Source organism: Hibiscus syriacus, unplaced genomic scaffold (assembly GCF_006381635.1).
Source record: "Hibiscus syriacus cultivar Baekdansim isolate YM2019G1 unplaced genomic scaffold, ASM638163v2 tig00110160_pilon, whole genome shotgun sequence".
Classification (NCBI taxonomy): Eukaryota; Viridiplantae; Streptophyta; class Magnoliopsida; order Malvales; family Malvaceae; genus Hibiscus; species Hibiscus syriacus.
In genome coordinates, this window is record NW_024062608.1 from 4,731 (window position 1) to 27,350 (window position 22,620).

The 22,620-nt window shown below is 34.1% G+C and overlaps 2 protein-coding genes and 1 pseudogene across 2 annotated transcripts; 2 read left to right on the forward strand and 1 right to left on the reverse strand.

Annotated features, from left to right (window-relative positions):
• Positions 1-4,572: 4,572 nt before the first annotated feature.
• On the forward strand, positions 4,573-6,647 carry LOC120216328 (polyprenol reductase 2-like). Its single transcript, XM_039213785.1, has 6 exons — positions 4,573-4,835; positions 4,944-5,284; positions 5,561-5,795; positions 5,923-6,021; positions 6,116-6,187; positions 6,310-6,647. Exons 1-6 carry the CDS (start codon positions 4,626-4,628, stop codon positions 6,412-6,414), a joined length of 1,062 nt encoding a protein of 353 aa, XP_039069716.1. The 5' UTR covers positions 4,573-4,625; the 3' UTR covers positions 6,415-6,647.
• A 541-nt stretch (positions 6,648-7,188) lies between these two features.
• LOC120216354 (V-type proton ATPase subunit c2) lies at positions 7,189-8,591 on the forward strand. The gene is made up of 3 exons (XM_039213800.1): positions 7,189-7,378; positions 7,470-7,755; positions 8,260-8,591. The coding sequence occupies exons 1-3, from the start codon at positions 7,300-7,302 to the stop codon at positions 8,390-8,392; spliced, it is 498 nt and encodes a 165-aa protein (XP_039069731.1). The 5' UTR covers positions 7,189-7,299; the 3' UTR covers positions 8,393-8,591.
• A 1,378-nt stretch (positions 8,592-9,969) lies between these two features.
• On the reverse strand, positions 9,970-14,066 carry LOC120216475 (annotated as a pseudogene).
• Between the last annotated feature and the right edge of the window lie 8,554 nt (positions 14,067-22,620).

Here is a 22,620-nt window from a genome sequence, read left to right on the forward strand (position 1 = left end):
AGATAAAAGAACTAATTAGTGATTAAAATGAAACAACATAAAACTTAGTGATCAATTTTAAATAAACGATAAAATAAAACAGTGATTAAATTAAAATAAAATAAAAATCGAGTACCGAAATAAAAAATGAAAAGAGCATGCTTCGTGACTAAAATGTAAAATGTGGAAAAATTTAAGGGTCCTAAAAACTAATTAACCTTATTATTTTAAGCCTAAAATACCATATTAAACAAAAATAGGAAAATTATAAAATTAATCCATACCAATTAAAATAAAATTTAAAAGGTCACTACATATGACCAAAATGTAAAAACATGCCTAATTTACAGGGACCAGACAGGGAAAACCCCAAAAAAATAAAAACATGCAAGAAAAGGAAAATTACAATTTTAAACCATACAAGTGACCAAACTGAAAAAACACTCTACAAGTGGGGGACCTCAGCGTGATCTCCCCTCAAATTATTTCTATATATATCAACTTCTTTTTTTATTTCATTTAAAATCAAAACCGAAAAAAAAACCAAAAAATCTAAAATGCTTTACCCTCCCCTCGCTCGGACCACTATTGGTCACCTCAAACCCCCTCTGCCCACCGCTCCAGCAACTGCATACGGCGGTTGGAAACCCAAAAAGCCCAAAAAACACAGATATGCTAGTCTAGGCTCTTTTTAGGGGGTAAAAACACCAAAAAATACTCTGAAATCCCTCAAAATCCCCCTAATCCTTTTGATTTCCCCGGACTCCGACGACCTCCGACGAAGCCCCCCCAACTCAGATAAACTGATCCATCACTTTCCTTTTATTTTTTAGTGTTTTTACTATGAAAAAGCCTATGTTATTGCTATTATTTCAAAACAAAAAAAAAGTTATATATTTTTTGTTTAATGTTGCTCGAAAAAAGGAAATCGTTTTACTTGTTCCGAAACTAAATAAGAATTTTTGTTGTTGTTGATTTTTTGAAGATTAAAACGTTTTTTTTATTATTCGAAAACTGAAAAAAGATTTTTCTTCTCAACTGATATTCCAAACTTAATAAAGAAAAAGAATTTACTGCTCAAATTTAAAAGGGAACAACCTTAAAAAATGGTTTATTGCTTCTAGACAGATGAAGAACAGAGAGAGATTACATGAATTTTCTTGGGGGTTTCAGACCTATTTACAGAAATGAATCATTACAAATTTTTGTTTGCTTGCGTTGTGTTTTCTACAAGAGTTGTGTGAAGCTTGGTGGAGGTGGTGGAGTGCTGGAGTGATATTTGGGTATTGGGGCAGAGAAGGGTGGCCTTTGGTTGGGGTGTTTGGGCGGCTATCCTAGGGGTTAGGGTTAGATCTGGGTCGGGTCTAATTTGGGTCTGGATCGAGTGTTAGGTCTGATTCTGGTTTAGTTGTAGCTTTTATTTTGGGGTTTGATTTGGTTTGGGCTTGATGACTGGTTGTAAATTAAAATAATAAAAAATGGAGATCATAAGCCCATTGTATGTGCATTGAGAGTTGATGGTACGATTGACATGTCATGAGATTCAATGATTTTATATTTTGCACTATATGTGTGTTCTTGTACCTTGAGTATATTTATCTTAAACTATATGTGCATTGTGGGCTTCACAATGTATTGACGTTGTGAGTTGTCTTTATATGATTTATGTTTTAAATATAGTGATAATTTGTTCTATAGTACCTATATTTATGTTTGGCACCAAGGGTGCGTTCTATTATGGCAGCTATAACTGTATCTTGTGCACACACTCGTTCTGACTCGTGTACCTTATATTTTCATTTGTTATACATTGGGCTATCAATTAAATAAATATGAAAAGTGCAAGTTTAATTTGATTTGTTGAAAGTAAAACTTTCAATGAATATTCTGATTTGGCATAAAGTGTCATATATCTGCTCTGTTTGTTCGATATGTGGATTTTGAAAGGTTGATTTTTCAGATTTTAGTATAAAGAAAAGTTTGAAAGTCTTTTTATATGTTTTTATGATAACTGTTATTTTATAGTTTTTCCGAATTAAGAAAGGCTTTATTAAGTCTGTTTATATGTTATGATATTATGTTAAGACATTTTTATGTACAATAGTTCATATTATATTTCAGTATCGTACTATGAATTATTTATGATATTTTAATATTGAAATATTTTACTGTATATGCATCATTAAGTGATTACTTAGCGTGTGAATGTTTCACGCATATATAATTAAAGGATAAATCAACAAAGTAGGTAGTACAATTGGCATCACTTATTGAGTATCACAACTATTCCCAAAAAGCAGTACGGTATTTACTAATATTTGACTTAGCTAGTTGACATGTATATTATATGTGTTTTGTTGCTCTGATAAGTTAGTTTTATAATCGATTCTTAATATATAAATTATACCAAGTAGTATGGCCATTATTAAGTATAGCTAATATTTTACATGAATGGTAGTATATATATGATGCTGTCAAAATGGAGTTTTATGTAGGCATTTTAATTTAAATATGATTTAATATTGAACTGTTAAATTACTGCCTGAAATTGGATATGATTTAAAAATCAAAATATTAAATTTAATGTTACGTATTTACTCAATTTGACGAAGAATAAAAACAAATGAATAAGTTTCGAAAAAGTTCAAATTTTAACCCGATTTTATTTGGTAAGTGTTTACAAGTTAATGTGACATCTTTAACTTGTAATTAAATATGTTTATGTGTGGCTTCCCTTATTATTTTTTTCAAGTCGGGTATCGAGTATCTCGCTTCAGTTCGTTAAAAAGTCTAGTCGAATTCATTCAAACCTAGTGTTGAAATTTTTTTGACCGAATTAAACTCGAATAACTTACTATTTTTGTCTCATTTATAACTCTATTGTAAGCGATAACGAATGTGGATGGTACACGTGGGTGCAGCTAAGGATAACATTTTATTGAAAACTTTTGATCGTATTCAATAGGGTTTATAGGTTATGTATAGCAAATTTGCTAAGCTATAAAATTGATGGAGCCATCACTGAAATTTAAAGCAAAGGCAGTAATCAAAAATTATGATACTGTAATGACATGGAAGTTTCCACATACGTCTCTTCCCTATAAGAATAGGTTCATTGCAAATGCCATAATCACAAAATGGACTCATCACCTAAAAATATGTGATGTATAGAACATTAAAATGATTACACTTGGCCCTGTAATTATTTCTTGGGGGGTCCATTTTGCATACCTACTCTTGGTCCCCCAGCTCTCCACTTCGTCTTCAAGAAAATACATGATTCCCCGAGTGAACGTGTGGCTCCTTCTATCCAGATTAAAAGTGATTTACAGCTTCCCTTTAAAGTAATTTGAGATTAATCATCGTTTTTCAAGTTCATCAATCTGCTCAGGTTGATGCACAAAATGTCATATAAGTTAAAATTTAATCTTTGCAACATTTTTAAGATTTTATTTTACGATTCCGAAGAGGGTTTAAAAAGTGTGTAGAAAAACAATGCTTGCTTTATGTTTTGTTCTATAACAAAAAAAAAATGTCCAGAAAAATATTACTCATTTTTAAAGAAAAACTATTCCCAACTTATGTGATGTTCCGTACATTAAAAAAGTTTAAGTTTCAGTAATTGTTTATTTTAGAACTCAGTGGGTAAATTTGTTTTTCAGTGAACTTGAATAAAAAATGTTATCTTTATTTTTTAATTTGTACTAATTTAATTTTTAAACTCATCTAATTATATTAATTTTTTTTTAAGTTAAAATGATTATAAAATTATATATATTTTAAACATTTTCAATCATTTGACAATACTCATATAACAATTAACTATAATGACATAATGATCAATGATACTGACATAATAATTCATGTGGGAATGAACAGTGAAATAATAACTGATTCTTATCTTTATGTATTATCTTAATAGTTTGTTATTTTTATCGTACCTTTATATTTGAATCATTGAATCAACTAAAATTAATTATTCTACTGTGTAGCAGCTCTAGTTTTCTCTCTTTTCTTTGTGTCTGCTAGTTCCATTTCTTCTTTATCTTTGTGATTAGCATCAACATTAATCTCAGTGTTGATAGTCGATCATTGATATTTATTGTTTTTCCTTTATTTTATTGTATTGTATCTTTTCTTTTTTTGTATTTTTAATAACTTTGTCTTTATGACATGTTTTTTAAGTTTATTGATGATTAAAAAAAAGAAATAGTTGATTACCAAAATAGAATCGGATGAATGATTGAGTGACAAATATGTAATTTACCAATGTGATTTTTAATAAAGCTAATAGATTGGGACAAATGAGGTAATAATTTAAATTTCAATGATAAAATGTCTCAAAAATATTTTGAAGGATAATTTAGGAGCAATGATGCATTTAAGCCATATAATTATTACGAACATTAGGCCTAGCTCGATGGTTAGGCGTCTGGCGGCTTGCCTAGAGTTTAGGGTTCGGTTTCCTTGGGCACGAAGCCCAATGGAAAATTTTCGTTTATTAACGGAAAAGGGCCGAGCCGCCAATCCAGTTTTATTTACACCCTGATGCCACGTTGTTGACACGTTACTATATTTTGCCGGCCACTGTTCTTTGTTTCACCTCCTGCAAATTTCTTCCTTTTATCTCTCGCTTGAAGGGGAAAATGAATTTACTTGGAATTTTGATGGAAGCCGTTGCTTCACAGTCAATGGACACCATTAAAACGGCCCTTATTAGGCTTCTAAGAGCGGCATGGATAGCTGGGATTCTTCCCCTCCTCATCGCTTCACTGCCTTCTCCGCGTCTCAATCCGTTTCACTCCCTTTTACAAGCCTATGCCAAAAGGGGCAAGATTATGCCATCTTCATCCAATGTAAGAACCGTTTTTCTTTTTGGATTTCATCATCTTTTTTTAAGAAATTCCCGTCAAATTTCATTCTTCTAACATTCTTTTTCTCTTGGGTTTTTGTGGATACTGTAGAGGTTCACAGTTCCACAGAGTTTCTTTCTGCACTTCTATTTGTTGGGTTTGGTTTGGACAACCACCTTGTTAATGGGCATTTGGTACTTTGCATACAAAGTTGCACCTTTGGGTTCCGAGCCTTTGAGTTTTGTTAGTCAATTGACAGGCGGGTCACATGTTTTTTTCCTACACAAGTCTCGTTTTACCACGGCTGAAGCTAGATTCAATGTTTGGAAGTCTGTGTTCTTGTTGTTGTTGATGGAAATTCATGTCCTGAGGCGGCTGTATGAGACCCGTCATGTTTTCAACTATAGCTCTTCAGCTAGGATGCACATTGTTGGATACTTAACTGGCATCTAGTGAGTTGCTGAACACATTTGTTAAGTTCATGATTTTCCATTGATGAATTGTTCAATTACTTGTTTATTAGCAGAATGTTAGGATTTAATATGTTTCTGTTATGCTTCTAGATTTGTTCTGATAAGGAAGAGTATTTGGAAGATTGACCGTTAAAGTCCCCTTTTTAATGAGCATGATCAGTTAATGCATGAGCTTGACTATTGATTGAAGTTGATAATCTTAAATGCCATCGTAGTTTGTATTTAGCTCTGATTGTACGATGATTGTATTGGCAGTTATTATACAGCAGCACCTCTGTCACTCTGTACATTTTGTGCACTAGAGGCTTTTAATTTTGCAGCTGATCAAGTAGTTGAATTTAAAGTTGAAGGCCAAGAAATGCTGTCAATTACAGATTTTGATTTGTGGGGTTATGTGAAGCCTATAACAGGGCTTGGAAGGTGCCAATGGGCTGGTGCTTCTATATTTGCTTGGGGGTGGTTCCATCAATTTTGTTGTCATGCGATTCTTGTAGGTCTTTTCTCTGTTTAAACCTATATTTGCTTGTGTGTGATTCCAAATTTTCGGAATGGAACAAAATGATGCATGCTTCGTAACTTGTGCTCATCCGGATGCTGATTTTCTGGTTTTGGTACAGGGATCACTTAGAGAACGTGGAGATCGAACTGCTGAATACATCATTCCTCGTGGAGATTGGTTTGAAGTTGTCTCGAGTCCGCACTATTTAGCTGAGATGGTGATTTTCTTTCTCTCACTTGTGGATGCTTGTATATGCCATGGTTGCTGTCAAACAGACAAGTTATGATCATTACCTACTTGTATCTGTACAGATAATATATGCTGGTCTATTGGTCGCTAGTGGAGGAACCGACATTACCATATGGCTACTTCTTGGATTTGTGGTATTTTGTACCCTCCTAATCTATCTTCCAGAACTATGCAGATTATTATACACATTGCAACTTCAAAACAATGTTCCCTGTAGCTGAATATTTTGTAACTCATTTTCGGCTGACTGTTTCAGGTAGCTAATCTCGCCTTTTCTGCAGCAGAAACTCACCGGTGGTACCTTCAGAAGTTCGAGGACTATCCTCGAAACCGGTGGGCCATTCTTCCATTTGTTTATTAGTTCAGAGAGACTAGTTTCGAAGTATATTTCGTAAACCGGGTTAGCTCCTGCTGTGCTGTTGTCTGTAATCCCTTGGATTGACATCCCTATGTGTGTGTGGTAAATGGAAAGTGGACTCTACCATTTTCCCAACCCTGAGGAAAGAGAAGTGTTGTTGAACATTATCATTGAACAGTGTATAGAAAACTGCTAGGAACGTTTCAATAATCAAATAAATTATGGAATTTGTCCAAGAGTTACCTATCTTTATTTTTTCCGATAAGCCTGTCCCAAACAAATATCCGAATCTGGTCCGGTCCGGCTTTTGAACACTCGTATACCTTGAAAAAAAATATTTTGGCTCTCTCTATTGGCAAAATTGGCCCAGTACGGTCTAACGGTTCTTTATTTACCTTAATAAGACAAGTACAAGTTTATTTTAAGATTTACGATATTTTTTAGGGTGACATGAAACTAATCACGTCGAGATGATAAATTTTAATAATAAATTTTAATTAAAAATATTTTTTATTTAAATTCATTATGTCAAGGTGACGAATTTTATAAACACCGTAGATCCCGGAAAATCTTCTACTTGTCTTATTTTCCCAAATAATTTATTCATTTGCCCTATTGGACCAAAAAAGGTCTCTGTTAGATAATGGCATTTGAGCCCATAAAATGGTCTTATTTTTGCCAAAATACGCCCATAGAAATTTAGCCCAAATCAAGATCGAGATTCGTATAATGGTATTGGTTACGGCTCTATTACACACGTTCACGAGGGTCCTCTGAGAAATTTCGTGGGTCCGTCTGTCCTCTGATCCGGAAAGAAATCGACCGATTACATACTTTCCAAAGCTGTTCAAACCGTCGGCGAAATTGTTGAAGCGCTGAAAGTCTAAGATGGCGTCCACATTCAGCGGTGATGAAACTGCTCCTTTCTTTGGCTTCCTCGGCGCTGCTGCTGCCCTCGTTTTCTCATGTAAAAAGCCCCAACCCTAACTGTTAAATTTTCGGTTCTTCACGGGTTCTCGTTTCCCCAACCAAATGATTTGTTTTCTTCTTTTTTTCAGGTATGGGAGCTGCGTATGGGACGGCCAAGAGCGGTGTAGGAGTGGCGTCGATGGGAGTGATGAGGCCGGAGCTGGTTATGAAATCAATCGTCCCCGTTGTTATGGCTGGTGTTTTGGGTATTTATGGGTTGATTATTGCAGTTATTATTAGCACTGGGATTAACCCGAAGGCCAAATCTTACTACCTATTCGATGGCTATGCTCATCTTTCCTCTGGTCTTGCTTGTGGCCTCGCTGGGCTTTCTGCCGGCATGGCTATTGGAATCGTGGGCGATGCTGGTGTAAGGTATTTTCATCTAATTTGCTTGGAATCATTTGGTTTTGCAGTTTTGCATTTCAACTCTCTAGAACTGAAATTTTGTTTGCACGAATCAAATTCATTTGCTGCATAGATTTTTTCGAAGGTGGTTTTAGTAGTGAAAAAGTAATTATGTAATGACTGTTCACTCACATTCAGAAATTCTGATAAAACTATAGTGGTAAACTTCTTGTTGAGTGAATTCAAACTTGGATCTGCTGGAATTTTACTCGGTTCACAAAATGAATTTATTTCTATTCATGTAAGGTTTGTGGAAGTTACAAAGATTAAAAGCTTTGAAAGATAGCATTATTATTTTCTTTTTAAATCTTACTGATGCTAGCAGTGAAGCTGAGAATTGTTGCTATTGAATATAGAATATAGATCCGTCATAATTTATTACAAAGCTGAGATTTGTTTGGTTTCAAGATTCATTGCAATTGTGAGAATGTGCCTGTTTGATATAGTTTTTTTATGTGCATTTATTTGCAGAGCCAATGCTCAACAGCCAAAGCTCTTTGTTGGGATGATTCTTATCCTCATTTTTGCTGAGGCTTTGGCTTTGTATGGACTCATTGTCGGTATCATCCTCTCTTCTCGTGCTGGTCAATCCCGAGCAGAGTAGAGTGGAAGATTCTGAAACTTGGGGTGTTGCTAGTTGGCGTTAGTTGGTTGTTTTGCATCCTATTCTTGTCAATAGCCTGCAGTATGAAGCATTGGCGAAGTTGTTATTCGGACTCGTTTATGAATCTTATTTAAGCATTCTGTGTTGTTTGTATGATTAGAAGATAGATTCAATTCAAAATAAATCATGTTTTACATTGCTTTTCTTATATATTACTGGAATCTAATGTAAGTTCAATGTATTGAAAAGACCATTTTTATTTACTTAGAACAGTTCTGCCTCTGTTCATCTTTCTTTTGGTATTGCAATGATGAAGTTCTACTATCAGCTTCCCCACTTCACCATTTTTCTTTTTAATTAGGAGACCGTTGTATGGTCGTTGTTAAGGTTATTAGTAGGGCTGTTCATTCGGTTAATTTGGTGGCCGAACCGACCGAACTACCATTAACCGAATTTTTTTTCTTTAACCGTTAACCGAACCGAATTATTTTTTGAAATATTAACCGAACCGAACAAATTTCGGTTAATTCGGTTAATTTTGAATTAACCAAAATTTTTTAAAATTTTCTAATTTATATAAAAATTAAATATTTTATAATTCAAAAAAACAGTTTATAATTAATTTTAATAATATATAATTATAAAATAAAAATTTTATATAATTTTTTTAATTAATTAATATTGATTTAGGTTTAAAAGTTATTAGATCTTAAATTATTAATTGGGTTTTAAATAGTTTGGGCGAGTTCATATGTTATATATAATATATTTAATATTTTTTAACTCAGAAAAATAATTTACAATTAATTTAAATAATATATAATTATAAAATAAAAATTTTATATAAATTTTTTAATTAATTAATATTGATTTAGGTTTAAAAGTTATTGGATCTTAAATTATTAATTGAGTTTTAAATGGTTTGGGCTGAGCTCATATGTTATATATAATATATTTAAAATTTTCGGTTAATTAACCGTTAATCGAATATCTAAAAAAACCTTAACCGTTCCCCGACCGAACTAATTCGGTGGCCGACCGAATTAGTTCGATTCGATCGGTTAATTCGGTTAAAATCGAATTTTGAACACCCTTAGTTATTAGGGCTGTAAATGGATTCAGTTTTAGGTTAAATTATGAGCTTCATCACTTTACTTTATGAAAAACAAAAAGCTAGTCCTGTGTTAATTATGAGCTTCAACTCTCTCTAAAGTAATTCTCGTTTTTCTTTCCAAGTGTTGCTTTAGGCGGCAGCCTAGTGCCGTCGCCTTTCCTTTTCTTTACTTTTGTAAACATCCTTCTCGTTTTGATTTTTGTTCTTTTTATATATTCTAAATTATTTGGTACTATCTGATAAATTTAATTTGTCATTTTAATTGGTTTACGATTTAAGTATTAAAACTGATCCTTGATGTTCGTTTTAACCGGTTTACAAACTCTTCCATTGCACTAAATTCAGGAAACAGAAAATTTCAAAATCGGAATCTGTAACCAACAAAGGAGATTAATGTGGATGAAATCAAACAACTATGATGTGTGTATATATATATATATATATATGTATATATGTATAACACCTATAACATAGGCAATACACTGCGTTTTGAAGTATTATGTCTCGTGGGTGCGTGTTGTCCCAGGGTAAAGTTGAGACCAAACATTTCCTTGAACGTCTTCTCTGGGTTTTCAAAGCCAGCCAGCTTTGCAACAATGGCAGCACTCTCAGCAATGTGTTCCATGTCATTGCAGTCACTCCACAAGAGGTTAACCAACTTCAACCTCCTTTGTTTAGCGTTCAACTCAATTCTCCATTTACGGAAAAGATTCTCTATTTCGACCTTGGAGAGCTTCTTGCTTATCCACTGGCACGCCAGTTGCCTCTCCCGACGTAGAGCCTTCTCACTGTTTGCAACTCAGAACATCAGTGGCTTCTAGATTGATGTAATAAGCATATAAACACACAACACACACACACACATATATACACCTTGAAGCGCATGCAAGGAGCCATTCTCCACCGTTTTATGGCCATTGGTGAACGCATTCTTCATGAAGGACAACCTTCTATGTTCCACCTCCATGTATATATAATCTTTTGGATCTCCCTTGAATAGCGGGAAGAAGTAAGTCCTATGGACCAGTGACACATTGCAATCACGCCAAAGTTCAATTCTCTCTCTTTGAAGCCTATTAAATTCTGAAGGCCACGCTGAAGAGCTTCCACAAGTCTCCGGTGTAGCGTTCAGTGCCTGTACCGGTCATGCACATGTTTTTACGCGAACTTTCGTAATAGAGTATACCCTTTATCATATAATCAGGAAGAAAAGAATCAAACACTCACCAGAGAATCACCATGTTGGTTCTCGTACTTGTGATTACTAGACATTTCTTCAGCTCCTCCTGTTGAAGTATGGAAATCGGTACTAATCTGATTCTCTGGGGTTTGGACACTCCAACCAGCGGCACTTGTAAAAGAACTTTGAGATTCAAGTGGAGATCCATTTCTAATAACCTCCCCGGCCTCGCTCTTGTAATCAAAAAACTTCAATGCAGAAGATTTTCTGTGGAAACTGTATGGTCTTTCAGTGAAATCTTTCGCATTTTGTACGGGAGATACACCATGATTCTCTTGTACCTTCTCAATCCACTGAGAAACAGTCATCAGACTCGCTTCACAACTTCTAGTAAATCTCAAGCTTCTACAGCCATAGGGTTCCTCTTTCAGCTTACATAAATATGCTTTTTCATGAGGTGCAAGAACTATATTTTCATTTAAGTGGGATGACTTGGATTCTTGCTTTGATGTATCTTCAATGTCAACTTCTATCACTCCTGAAATAGCTGAGTTTTCCCCAGGAGATGAGACATCATATTGATGAATCTTTGAGCGCTACTCTGAAAAAGTTGAGTCCAAATATGTATTCATACTTGAATTCGGGTCAATGCAACGAACTTCCTTGCAAGGTGCCACTGAATTTTCATCGTTATTCTCCTCCTGGCAAAGAGTACTTCCGATAAAAAATGGACACCTCGGTGACAACTGCGGGGAGGAGGCACTTGAACGTGGTATAGTCAATTTGAAGTCGGGAAGCTGAAGGAAGTTCTCTTCGGAGCTGAAACTTTGTATATCTGAAGGACAGCGGGATCTAACTCCAGCAGACATAACCGGTCTCACAATGATTGAGTTTGCAGAGTCCAGTGAATCTTTACCTCGCACTCTCAGTTTGGGGTACTGAGAGTCTGAACTCATCTGGTGAATGAGGACATGCAGGAATTAAACTTTGGATGGTGAAGTGAACTTAAAAGATGCATCAAATGCTTCAGTAATATCCATATACACATACTTTCACTGTTTTTCATCTCTAGGACTTCCATTGTTAGCCGCTTGTCGTATCCCCTCGACCACTGACCAAGCAAGGTATCTTTGCTGAATCAGAATGGCTACATCTTTCTTTAGCTGCATGAAGCATGAAGGAGAATCAAAACAATTCATGGATTAAAGCTATACCTATATCATCACTTTTTTTATTTCAAGGTCTTTCTCTCGCAGCAACGCATCGGAAATCGAGGAAGTTGGCTTTGTTCTTGCGATTCTCAACTCATTCTCTAATCTAGCCATTTCTCTTTGCACTTGCTTCACTAATGCTTTATTAGACAGCACCAAATTGACTTGACCATTGGTAGTCACTTCTTTAGCACAACTTGCAAACAATAGGGTGTTTCTTGATAGTTCAACATGGGTCCGTGCCGGACTCATGGTACAAATTATAACAGTTCTAACATTGCCTCCTAGGGACGACCGAAGTATCCGAGTCAGCTTCGAATCTCTGTAAGGAATGTGTCCACTTTTTCCCTTGCTGCAACCAAGTACAAATTTATAACAAGATACATCAGAGGATTTCTTAAGTGCTACAAACATTCAGAAGTAATCTGATAAATAAACTAGCCTCAGCTTGCGGATAACAGTTCCAAGCGTTAGTAAACATCGATTTATATGGCAACCTTCTTTCAACCTAGCACCGGCTGAAGATGTCTGAGACGCACGTTCAACAAAGTTCTAGACGAAACAGAATGAAAATGTCAGTTGCTTTCAAATTTTGGTTGATCAATCAAATCTTGACTGGAAAAGATATATGTTGTTTCATACCACGGAGGCCACGAGGGTTCTTGATCTGTCGCTAAAAGTAAAACCTCCTGTGCAGAACTTTCGACTGTCTGATGAATGGCAAATAGGCTTTCACATCATTGTTAAGTGAATAATATCTGACAGTTTTGCAGTGGAACAAAAAGCATACCACTCTCAAAATTTGATGGGATCTAGAGCTTGTCTCATTGAGAGCAGTCTCCCCTATTTGTCTTTGAGCTGCCAGTGTGCACCAAAGCATCCTTAAGTATGCAGTCAATATCAAGTGAAAGGAAGACTTGTTGACATAATCTTACCTTCACAAATAGATAAAAGCTCCTTAAAGTGATTCCAGTCCCGGAGAGTTTCTTCGGTGAGTTTATCGACAACCATCCCCCTCTATCGAAATAAATATCTGTTAGTAAGATAATTCCATAAAACCGAAGTGAGTTTCTTCGTGATCATCTCGAAGATGAAGGATGCTTTTTTTTCTGTCAAAGAGGGAAATACAACAGAAAGTTGTAACCACAAGGGAGAAACAAAAACCATTGTATTTCTTCATTACCCTCTGTACGTAATCATATATATCTGCCATGGCATACTCCGTAATTCCAGTCATCGTATAAGTTTTTCCGCTGCTCGTTTGCCCGTAAGCAAAAATGGTCGCTGAAAGATGGTTAAAAAGTAGACAGTTGAGATGGGGAAGTTGCTTATGGGGTCACAAAAAGAGCCTTTGGAGGATCCAACAAGATAGGAAGGAGATGTAATGAAAGGGCAATTTCCTTAGCTCCTTCTTCATTCACTTGCCTATTGGGACTTTCAGAGCCAAAAACCCTGTCTAAAAATCACCAAGGAGACCCATGATTCCAGTGGAAACCATTAATGTCAACTCCATACATGACAATATGCTTTAATTATACTATTGCATTAGAGGCCTGAAACCTAAAAGTGGCTAAAAGATCATCATGGTGGACCAATAATAAGTAACACAATGTATATCGGTAAAGGAATTTCACACTCCGACTATGGAAACAGGTTTGAAGGAAAAATATTTCTATCATCCTAGGGCCTGCTCAAAGGTTTCTGCAGTAAAATTTTCTATCATACAGCTGTGCCATTAAAATTTTCTATTATGGAGGCAATTTCAAAACATTATAAACTAAGGGAAAGCAATCAAATTTAGATAAACTGGATATCTAAAAGGCTAAGCACTTACCAAATGTATAGGCAGTAGGGTACATGGATTTCTCAGAAACCGAAAGGCTGTTTCGGTATATGATAGTGTTATCACTGATGCATTCCCAGTCAGAAGCATCATGCCTATCGATCTCCTTTTCATTGAGAGGCCACAATCGAACCGAAACAAAAATTCTTTCCTCACAACCTATTCGCTCCTGCATTTCCTCATCTCTGCCATCCATTACCACCATCTTTCAGCTTCCCTCTTCAAAAAAAATGCTAATGAAAACTATAACATGAATAGAAAATTCAATTCAATGAGGCTGTGGCCTATTCTCTTCAGCTTCTTACCACCTATATGCTTCTCTATTTATTCAAATACTCAGACAACGAAGTCTCGTTGGGCTCCTATAAAAACACCCAACTTTTAGACATTTGCAATCATTGTCTGCAATCAACAAGTAATCATGTGTTAGTGCTAAATTCACTCAAAATTTTGTTCTTTAATCATAAATTTCAAAGCCAGATTCTCACGTTACAATATTTCTTCACAGGAAAAAGAAATTGAAGGTTTTGAGAAACAATATGTTTTCTTTTTTACCTTGGGATTGAGGACCTTGCATTCCCTTTTGTTCAAGGAAATGTTTGGTTTTTCCCTCAGATTTACATTTGGGACAACAACAATCACACTGGTTTTTTCCCTCCTCTCTCTTATTATATGTGTTCTAGTTTTGTCTATATTTAGACCTGTAAAAACCCAGCAAAATCAAATAATAACTTATCACAAATATAGACACTCACATGAAAGAAAATCAATATCCTTTCCGTAATTGTAGAATTACAACAAAAGAAATACTTTCGTTTTTGTGCCATATTTTTTACCACAATCATTACATCAACACCAAAATTCAAATTCTTTAGATTTGATAACCTCAAAGTTGACATCTTTCCATTTTCATGCATATGAAAGTGAGATACTAAAGTGGTTATGGTATCTATCTCTTTTCAGGACGGATACAAAAATTTATATTAAAGTGTGAATTTAAGAAGTTATATTAAAAAATTTAGGATGTAAGAAATTAAATAATCAATAGAAAATACAAAGAAAAAATCTAAAATATAAGGGAAAAGGGATGCAACTGCACTCTAGCATCCCTCGATCCATATATGTTTCTTTTGTTTAATTGTTAGCTCATTTTTTAGAGGTTCTCTTTGAAAAACAGAAGAAGAAGAAGAAGAAGTTTTTTTGATAACAGAGATTGGAAAAAGAAGAAGAAGTTTTTTGATAACAGAGATTGGAAAAAGAAGAAGAAGAAGAATAAGATTTTTGATAACAGAGATTGGAAAAAGAAGAAGAAGAAGTTTTTTGATAACAGAGATTGAAAAAAGGACCTTGCATGTGCATGAACATTTTGTTTATAATAATCTATGTTTTATTTGAATAAGAAATAGATATATAATTTGAGATACCATGTAAATGGCCGCGAAGTTAGAAAATTTATTTTGGAATGTTAAATTTACTTTGTTATAAAATCGTCATTTTTTAGTATTTTTTAGATCTAGATATATAATTTGAGATACTCTTCTATAAGGAAAAGATACCATGTAAATGGCCACGAAGTTAGAAAATTTATTTTGGAATGTCAAATTTACTTTGTTATAAAATCGTCATTTTTTAGTACTTTTTAGATATTTTAATTTTTACAATTTTAATGTTTTTATATATTTTTATTTTTTAAAAAGTTATTCAAGTATAATTATAATTTTTTATTTTTAAACTTAGAAAGTTTTTTTGATAACAGAGATTGGAAAAAGGACCTTGCATGTGCATGAACATTTTGTTTATAATAATCTATGTTTTATTTGAATAAGAAATAGATATATAATTTTAGATATTCCTTAATAAGGAAAAGATGCCATGTAAATGGCCGCGAACTTAGAAAATTTATTTTGAAATGTCAAATTTACTTTGTTATAAAATCGTTATTTTTAGTATTTTTAGATCTTTTAATTTTTACAATTTTAATGTTTTTATTATTTTTTAAAAAAGTTATTCAAGTATAATTATTATTTTTTATATTTTTAAACTTAGAAAGTTGTTGGGATATATTAGATATAAAATCATTGTTCAATGATATATATGACTTTTAAGAATAGTTTAGGGGTGAAACTAAATATCTACCTTTTTATAATGTTGTCATATCATCAATTTAATGGAGATACAGATGGAGTGATAATTTTGTTACAAATCGATAATATTAGTACATTTTGTTACAAATCGATAACATTAGTGGTCATTTTGTTACAAATCGATAACATTAGTGATCAATTTATTACTTTTGAAATTTCAATGAAGAAAACGAAAGTTTACTCAAATATTAGTGATATTTTTTTATAAAACTATATCAATTTCATTTTAAAGGGTGTCAAAATTTTTCTAAAAGAGAGGTGACTTTTCACCTTTATATTATTTATATGAAAATTGTTCCTTTTATAAATTTTTGGAATGTATACAGGTTCTGCCAGTGCATGCAAATACATGATTTGAAGTTTTATCCAATACTATGGAAAATACATTATGAGGGGAGGGCATATATTTTAAAAAGAAGAGTGATTATATATAGACGTAATTATTTAAACTTAAGATCTTTAGTAAGATTAACACTTTTTTTTACTGTGTCATATTCGTTTCCAAGATTGGAACAAATCACTGTGTTTTGCTTTCAAGAGTTATGGTTTGCCCAAAAAAGCCCTTAAAATCAAGAAGGTGAACTGGGTTCCTAAGGTCATCTCCAGTCCTCATCTCTATTCTACAGTATCTTTATCTCTACTCTAAAGGTGAAACAATAATTTATCTTCAGCGCTATCTCTACATTACCATCAACTCTACTTTATTCACAATATTTAACTATTATAATATTAATTTTAAAAATCTAAAAAAATCCAAAACAAATATAAAAAAAATTAGTATGATTATTTATCTAATTTTAATATATTTTTATTTATCTTATAATTTAATATACTTTAATTAAAAAATGTAGCGTTAGTTACAGTATTGCGCTAGATGTAACACAGTACTGTAGCAATTTGTCACTGTAGCGCTAGAGATAGCGCAGGGTTAGAGCGCGCTACAGTGGAAATATCTCCACTGTAGCGCAGCGTTGAAGATGGCCTAAGAGAATTCGGTGCATATCAAGTTAACCTCCACGCCCTCGACTATTTGATTACATGGTAGTGGACGAATAGTGGGATGACAATGGAGCCTCAGCCTCATCTTATAGACTGAGTTCATGTATAGTGCATCAATATATTGGATAAACTACTTTGTGGGTCATTGAACCATTGAAGTGGTGGTTTTTTTGGCCCAATACCTTAGGTACCAAAATTAATTGGCCAAATAGGCCATCTAAGAATTTATTTTGTAATCTATGACAAATGCTGCAACACAAGACAAACTCATCAATTGGTCAAATATGTCACGCCAACGTGACGAGTTCATCTAAAAATTATTTTTTAGTGGTCCTAGTCAGTGAACCCTATATGGGTTAATATTATAATATATTTCAAGACGTGATGACTCCCACGGAAAGCAATTTTCTTAAATTCAGTAAATAATTTAAAGTTAAAATTTAAAAAAACTTGAGAATCATCACGTCGAGGTGACGAGTTACCTTGTAATTTAAAAACTAACCATTTATAGTTGTTGGACAACGGGCAGCAGCAACGGTCATATTTCAATGGACAAATTGGAACTCGCCACCATGGGATTTTTAAAAAGTAGTAGTTTATAGCCGTTATGGTTGGTGTAATAAATAGGAGTTTAGTGCTTAGGATTTTTATTGTGTATTTTTAAGAAAAAATTGAAAAAAAATTGTATTTTTTTTTGAAGAATTCCTAAAATTATCTACTTGAGATGAAATGTTACATCTTGATGATTTCATATTTCTTCACTCGAACTCACTCCAAAAAAGGGGTATTCAACAACGAGGAATGACACTTAGAGATTCGTATCAACGGATTATTATATATCTAAAACAATTCAGGATATATCTAGCCACATTTCTGTGTGGTTTTAAGGTGAACCCGATATTGATTTTGACGATGATTGAACGTTATAGCCCGAAACACATATTTTCCATTTTCGAGTGGTGAAGAGGCGATTACGTTGGAAGATGTCGCTTACCAACTCGATGTTTCAGTTAATGATATGACACTAGTGAGGCACAACGATTTCAACTGATTCCCTATTGTTGAGGCAATTTTGGGAAAGATGCCACCACCAAAGGTCTTATACAGGTATTTGATACGGATAACTTGGTTGGAGTCTTAATTTAATGTGACTAACAACTCTGCCGAGGGGGAGGTTATATTTACAGCCCAAGCGTTTCTTCTCCAATTGATTTGTATATTGTTACCAGATAAATCTGTTAATTTGATGCACTTTTAGTGTCTTCTGATATTGAATAATTTACTGAGTATCGTAACACTAGTTGAGGCTCGACTATTTTAGTATTTTTATATCGGAAACTTTGCAAGGCTACAATCATCGAAAGGGGTCAAAAGCCAATGTTGTGGGTTGTACAGTCTTGGGCGTGGTATTGATTTCCATTTTTTACGCCAATTACAGCAGCTCTGTTGAGTTTACTCTGGTTGTAAGGCAATTTTTTAGTGAATTTTTAAAATTATTTTTTATCCTTCTTTAATTTTTATTTATTATATTATTTAGATGACGACATAAAATTACCAAGACTAAGTTGTCGGATACAAATAAATATGATATATGAATAAAGATCGATATCATTGGTCGACATTCGGTAAATATTATTTTAGTAAATTTTTAAATTTAATTTTTATCATTTTTAATTTTTTATTTATACTACCTTTTATAATTAATGTTTATATTTTTCTTGCATTTCGTATTGTGACGATGAGATCTATTAGTTACTGATCGAGATTTTTTGAAGGCTCAAAGTTGTGGTGTGTTGTTATGCCTTTGATTCACTTTGCTATTGCTGAGATGTACGCCGTAGATAGAGTATTTTGATAGTTTGTGTCTCATCTACCAATCTCTACAAAAATATCTGATATGGATGCGCTCCATAAAATTGATACGAGTGAGAAGTATAAAGAGAATTGGTTGAGGAAACATGTTGTATACATTCAACAATGGAATAAACGACATTCATCTGTCCCTATGCGTTTCGAAATTACAATTTGACCTTGATTTCGACATTTCTCCATACTTCTGAAATTATGAAGCACATGTGAAACCATATTTAACAACATCAACGAAGAGGGAACAATATGAAGAAATGAAGACCAAATTCGCAAAGGACAAGAAATCATCATCATCAACATCTCGTCTTCTGTTTCTGCTTCTGTCGAGTAATTTACATCTTATACAAATTACGTTTTTTATCCTCCATATCATGCTTTAATAGAAAGGCAATCAAATTGAGTTGGAGGTTCATATGATACAATGCAAAACACTCAAGTATTTTCGACAGAACATGTGGGTGAATGAGATCATATTATATATGGTCAACAACAAGATACTGATTTCGGTGGTCAATTTGAGTCAGTGACGACAATGATGGCATCAAATATCTTAAGTACTCCATCACCGTATTTCGAAGGTGGATCTGGAAGTGGAGTGATGTTTAGTACACTTCCTGTTGAAGAAGCAAACGAATATGAAGACGATTAAGGCGAACGACTAAGACGTAATAGAAGAGTCCCATGCCATTATCATTCAATCACTCCTCGACACTGCCAAGAATTAAAAAAATATAAATAAATTTTATTATGCATTGTATTAGTTTGTAATAACTTTTATTATTTTTTTAATAAATTATTTTTTATTAAACCATTTTAAAATCATTTTTAAAAAGTTAAATTCTATCATGACGAGTTTCAACGGTCAAATTTTTTAAAATATTCAAAATAATTTCGCTAAACCTAAAAGTGTGTGTAACAAAATAATTTGATTTGCGTAAACTGATATATGAAGGAAAAATGGAGTCAATGGGTTGGAAAATTGTTGGTGGAGCAGATGACTTTGAAATTGAGGCCGGGACTCGAAAGCAACCAAAGGGTGGATATATGTACTTCTAGTAAGTATCAATGTCTTTTTGTTATTATTGTTGAAATGGTAATTGGATTAAAGTATCGATAAACTTTAAATTGATTACAAATTTTAAATGTTAACAGTATGGCCGAATGCAAAAGGATGAAGGGAGATGGCACACAGAGCGGTTCGGTATGTAAAATGAAATTGACATTGAGTAGTATTAGTATTTAGTGTTAATGTATTGATTAAGAAACGTTTATGTTTAATATTAGGTGAAAAAAGATGTGAGGTCCAAATGGAATTCAATGAGTGATGCTGAAAAGGAACCTTACATCACACAGTCAAGGAATGATAGTAAAGAATACAAAGAACGGAGGAAAGCACATGAAAATAAGGTATTCATTAAACTTGTAAATACGTTGATACAAAATATATAAGAACTATAACATTATATATTGTTAAAAAATGTAGGAAGTGTCGACAAGATGCAGTATTAAAAGGGTGAATTTATTAATTAAACACCTTAAGGAGAAGGGTCAGTTGAATGTGCTGGGAGAAATAGGTTTTGGATCGTTGATCGGAGTAAGGGATCGACCTATTCGGAGGGAATTGTGTCGATCCTTGATGGCACAATTTGACGTCAGTCAATGTATGGCTAAGTATGGTGATTATTCATTCCCTCTGGGGGTATCGACTGCTGCAGCCGTATTGGGGGTATAAAACAAAGGCAAAAGTGTTATAGAAGTTTGTAGGAGTAAGAACTGGAAAGCACTTGCCTCCAAATATGGTTTGAATCATAAGGTGACATATGCTGAAGTTGAAGAGGATATCAAAAGTGGATCTTACTGGGGGGATGAGCTGAAGGCCCGAGTTCTATTGTACCTTGTCGGGATATTTCTTTGTCCAACGGGTGATACGTCAACGAACAAGGAATATATGAAGCTCATTTGCGATGAAGGCTTGAAGGGTGAATTCAATTGGGTTGAATATATCCATTCGAGATTGATTGAATCAATAATCACCTTTAAAAAGGGCAGCCAGAGATACCTCAAAGGGTGCATAGCAATCTTAGAGGTAAATGAGTTGAATCACTTTTTTGTGTTTTTATATAAAAATATAAATTTTATTATAAATGCAAGTTGCACTGTTTGATTTTTGGTCGGGCTGTGAGGCAGTGCCGGCTTATGAAAGAACCGGAGTGGCACGCATCCGTGCATGGGGAAGGAAGAGGTGGTTAGAGTGATGGTGAAGTTGAAGTTGGATAGAGGGAAGAAGCAAGAAATGGTAATAAATGTAATTAAATAATATTAAGAATATAATCAATGTCTTAATATTGTAATTTAATTTTGAAGGTTATTGGCAAGGATGTAGAGGAGGCAGTGGAGGCAGAGGAGAAGAAAGGAGGGATGGTTGTATTGGGGGATGACGGTGAGTGGGACGACGGTGAAGCAAAACAGAGTAACTTCGACATTTTGATGTCTGAATTGGCTGATATCAAAAAAATCCAATTTGAAATCATGCAAAAACAATCAAGAGTCAAAGAGAAACTTGATCAAGTCGTAGAGAAACTCGAGAGAGTCGAAGATACACTCGAGAGGCATAAGGGGGTAGTGGAAGGAAAAATAGATGGAGTGGTGAAAGAAGTAGAGGTGTTGAGGGGTGAAGTGGTGAAAGAAGTTGGGGTGTTAAGGGGTGATATTAAGATGGTGACGGGAGAAAAATTTGAGGGAGTGGTGAAGGAGGTTGTGGATTTGAGGAGTGAACTTACGGGGTGAAGGGGTGGTTGATAAATACTCGGATGAAGGAGCTCAATTGAAGGGTGAAATAAAAGAGATGAAGAGCTATGTAGAAAAAAAGTACGATGAACTGAAAAAATATGAAGAAGAAAAGAGGGAGGAGGAAGAAGAAGAGATGGAAGAAATGAGGAGGAAGGAAGTCGATGTCATTTATACACCGGAGAGTGTTATAGCAGCAGTTTTGGATTCGGAATGTCCTGCACCCCAGAAGAAGAAGCAGAAGGTAAGTTTAATAAAAGAATACTTAATTTGATTTTTATTATGTTGTTGTGACAAAAATTTGTATGCAAAATTGTAGGTTGAAAAAGCGGATATTCCAAGCGGAATTGATGACATCGAAGCTGCAATTTGTGATTATTTATGGAATAGCGAGTTAGAATCGGGGTAAGTGAAATATATTGTTTTGTGAGTGATATTTAAATTTTCATGACAACATATTAATCCTAATGATTCATACAGATATTCTGTAATCTCAATGGAAATCAATTCGCTATGTATACGACGTTGCAACGTTGAAGCCTACGGAATGGGTTGGCGGTGTGGTAAGTAGAAAGTAGAAAATGTTAAAACTTATTGAATATGTTCTGATTGTGTAATTAATTTTGTTAGGTTATCGATTTGCTCGCCTGGACCATATGCTACGATTCTCAAAAGTCACTCCGGAGGATTGGCTACCTTCCATACCTCTTAGTGGTGAGTTAAATTAATAAATATTGAAAAGTAGTGTTATAGACGGTAAATTAATAATGTTTGTTGCGTAATTACAGCAACAGGCGTTGGAAGCCAACAACAAAGAAAGTGTTGAGAGTATTTCTACCTTCTGGGGTGTCATATTGGATAACTATGTGAAATTCACCGACTGTGAGAAGGTAAGACACCATACCAATTGCAAATGATGTTTTCGGATATAGAATGTTGAATTTTGTCAAATTGGGTGTGAAATTTGTTGCAGATCATGATCACAATAAACTACCATAATTCACATTGGTATCTGTTGGTGTTGGATATGGTAGATCATGTTGTAACAATATATGATAGTATGTTTACAACTGAAGTAGCT